Source organism: Elephas maximus, chromosome 7, assembly GCF_024166365.1.
Source record: "Elephas maximus indicus isolate mEleMax1 chromosome 7, mEleMax1 primary haplotype, whole genome shotgun sequence".
Classification (NCBI taxonomy): Eukaryota; Metazoa; Chordata; class Mammalia; order Proboscidea; family Elephantidae; genus Elephas; species Elephas maximus.
In genome coordinates, this window is record NC_064825.1 from 106,648,838 (window position 1) to 106,652,570 (window position 3,733).

Genomic DNA, 3,733 nt, shown 5'->3' on the forward strand with positions numbered 1-3,733 from the left:
ACAGAGTAAAACTGCCTCTTAGAGTTTCCAAGGAATGCCTGATGGATTCAAACTGCTGACAACTTGATTAGCAGACGTAGCTCTTAACCAATAGACTACCGGGTTTTCCAACCTTCAAGATTAAAGGGAAGATTTATATCAAAACTCTGAAATTAGAATATGGATTGATCTTATGCATATATATATGTTATGTATATATATATTTCAGTAATAGCTCATGAAAGTTAATGATTATTTTTGTACTTTTTCCTCATAGAAGTTTCCTAAGTGGCTTGGATGGACAAATACAATCTAACGGTGCTGAATGAATTTATTCTACTGGGGATCACAGATCGCCCTGACCTGAAGGCTCCATTATTTGGGATCCTCCTCATTGTTTACATGGTCTCTGTAGTGGGTAACTTGGGCTTGATCATCCTCACCAAGGTTGACTCTAGGCTACATACACCCATGTACTTTTTCCTCAGACATTTGTCTTTCCCTGATCTTGGATATTCAACAGCAATTGGACCCAAACTGCTAGTGAATTTTATTGTAGATCAACCTACAATCTCATATAATTGGTGTGTTATGCAACTCTCTGTCTTCAGTATTTTCATAAGTAGTGAGATTTTCATTCTGTCAGCAATGGCCTATGACCGCTATGTGGCCATCTGTAACCCTCTGCTTTACACAGTCATCATGTCACCAAAAGTATGCCAGGTGCTGGTGGTCATACCTTATCTCTACAGTCTCTTTTTGTCTTTGCTGACAATCATAAAAATTTTCGTTGCATCATTTTGTGGCCATGTTATCAGGCATTTCTACTGTGGTAGTTTGCCCTTGATTTCTTTGATCTGCTCAAACACACATGAAATTAAATTAATAATACTGATCTTTTCGGCTTTTAATTTGGTTTTATCCCTTCTAATAGTCCTTGTGTCCTACACGCTGATACTCATTGCCATCATCAGGATGAACTCTGCGGAGGGCAGGCACAAGGCCTTCTCCACATGTGGATCTCACTTGACAGTGGTAGTCATTTTCTATGGGACTCTATTCTTTACATATGTGCATCCCAAATCCAGCCATTCCTTTGATACTGATAAAATGGCCTCTGTCTTTTATACTCTGGTAATACCTATGTTAAATCCCATCATCTATAGTTTGAGGAACAAAGAGGTGAAAAATGCTGTACACAGAACCTGGAGACTGTGTTTAAATATTCTACTTAAAATGAACTGTAAGATAAGATAAGAATAATTATTTAATAGGCAATTTATATCCTATATCCAATTTTCCTTTAGCCGTGTACTGTTTGTCTCCATGGAAAGAATAGAATAAATTAGTGATAAGTGTAGATACATAGAAATTTCTTCCTTATGTTTTAGCCAGAGTTAATCACCCAGAGATGGCTAACTCCTGCTTATACTTCAAGTATCAACTTATACTTGGTTTCAAGCCTAGGTTAGATATATCCCTACAAGGTACATTCCTACATATTCTCACATATAGCCTGTTTATATGTTCCTTTCACTGAACATCTATCTTTATGAAGCCAGGGACTTTGTGTATTCCACTCACTACTTAATCTGTTGTACTTGGCACAGTAAAAGGCACAAAAAAGATACCTGGTGAATATTATGTTAATGGACTCATTATATTTAATAAAGAAATATTTTAAATCAAACAATGAATACCCCTCACTTCATAAGGCTTACATTTCTGTAGAAGAGTGAAGAAAATACATAATGATAAGTGGATTATATCATATGATAGAAGGTATTGAGTTATATGAAAATGAAATAGGGCCAGTAGGCAGATGAGCGTTAAAATTTTAATGAAGATCTTTAGGGGAACCCTATGAGGAGATGACTTTTAATCAAACACTTGATAAGTTGAGTGAGTTGGCCTTTACATTGAAAACTAGAAAATATTGTGAAATAAAGACTTAAATAAATGGAGAGATAAGCTATGCTTATAAGTCAGAAGACTCGATATTGTTAAGATGTCAAATTTCCCCAACTGTATTTATAGAGTCAATGAAATTCCAATGAAAATTCAACTGACTTTTTTTTTGGTCTGTGTCGAAATTGACAAGAAAACTAAAATCTATAATGGAATGCAAAGGACCTAGTATAGCTGAATCAACTTTGAAAAAAGAGACCAAAGAGAGATGACAAAGAAGAACTGATTCCAAGACTTATTATAAACTATGATAATCAAGACAAAGTGTGATTGAAAAAAAAATTAGCAAATAGGTCAAAGACATATTAGCAAGAGTTAAAAAACACACCCACACATATTTGAACAACTAATTTTTTCATAAAGATTCAAAGAAAAATCAGTGGAGAAAGGATAGCCATTCAACAAATGGTGGTAGAACAATTAGATATTATATACAAATTAAAGAATGTGGATCTATAACTTACACATATGCAAGAATTAACTCAAAGTGCATGACAGTTTAAATGTAAATCATCAAATTTTAAAGCTTTTAGAAAGGAAAATAAAACAGCAGAAAATTTTTACCTTGGGTTAGAAAAATATTCCTATACATAACACTGAAGCAAAATCCATAAAATAAGTATTTATTGTATTCAGTTACATCAAAATTTAAAACTACTGCTCTTTAAAATAAATTATTAAAAAACTGGAAGACAAGCCATAGACTGGGGGAAAATATTTCAAATGTTATATCTGTAACAGGATGTTGTTGTTGTATGCTGTTGAGACTGTTTTGACTCACACTGACCTTATAGAACATAGCAGAACTGAGTAATAAGGCCTCCTAGGCTGAAATCATTATGGGAGCAGCTCTCCAGGTATTTTCCTCCTGCGGAGCCACATGTGGGTTAGAATCACTGACCTTTCGGTTAGCAGCCGAGCTCTTAATCATTGTGCCACAATGGTTATAGCGTAAATATCCACATTGTATAAAGCAATCTCAAACTCAATAATAAGAAAACAATATCAAAAAAGGGGGAAAAGATTTGAACAAACACTTCAAAGAAGAATATGTAAGTATAGCAAATAAGCTTATGAAAATAAATCTTGATGAAATATCACCTCAAATTTAATTTATACCTCAAAGAGTTATCAGCACATGCATATTAGAATGGCTAATTTATAGGCATGTGGAGGAAACTGAAACATAAATAAATGATACCAAAACCAAATGCCATTCCCACCGAGTTGTTTCTGACTCATTGAGCCCTTATAGGACAGGATAGAGCTGTCTCATAGGGTTTTCAAGGCTGTAATCTTTATGAGAGTAGATCACTAGATCTTTTCTCCCTCAGAGCCTCTGGGTGGGTTTGAACAGCTAACCTTTGGGTTAGCAGCTGAATATTTAACCACTGGGGAAGTAAAATGTTGTTGTTAGGTGCCTGGAGTTGGCTCCGACCCTATGCACAACAGAATGAAACACTGTTCTGTCCTGCACCATCCTTACAATCACTTTGATGCTTCAGCCCATTGTTGCAGCCTCTCTGTCAATCCACCTCATTGTAAAATAGAACAACTAATTTGGAAAGCAGTGTTGAATTTTCTTAAAAAGTTAAACTTACCTCTACCATACAATCCTGGCATCTCACTTCTATGTATTTACCTAAGAGAAATGAAAGCATACAACCTTAGAAAGACTTGTACACAAATGTTCACAGGGCCTTTAGTAATGATAGCTGAAACATGAAAGAAATGCAAATGCTCATTCAGGGGAGAATAAATAAACAAATTGCGGTATATCCATACA

General features: G+C 35.0%; 1 protein-coding gene across 1 annotated transcript; it reads left to right on the plus strand.

Annotated features, from left to right (window-relative positions):
• The first annotated feature begins 276 nt into the window (after positions 1-276).
• Positions 277-1,236, plus strand: LOC126080227 (olfactory receptor 8K3-like). Its single transcript, XM_049891489.1, has one exon. It carries the CDS (start codon positions 277-279, stop codon positions 1,234-1,236), a length of 960 nt encoding a protein of 319 aa, XP_049747446.1.
• The last annotated feature ends 2,497 nt before the right edge of the window (positions 1,237-3,733 follow it).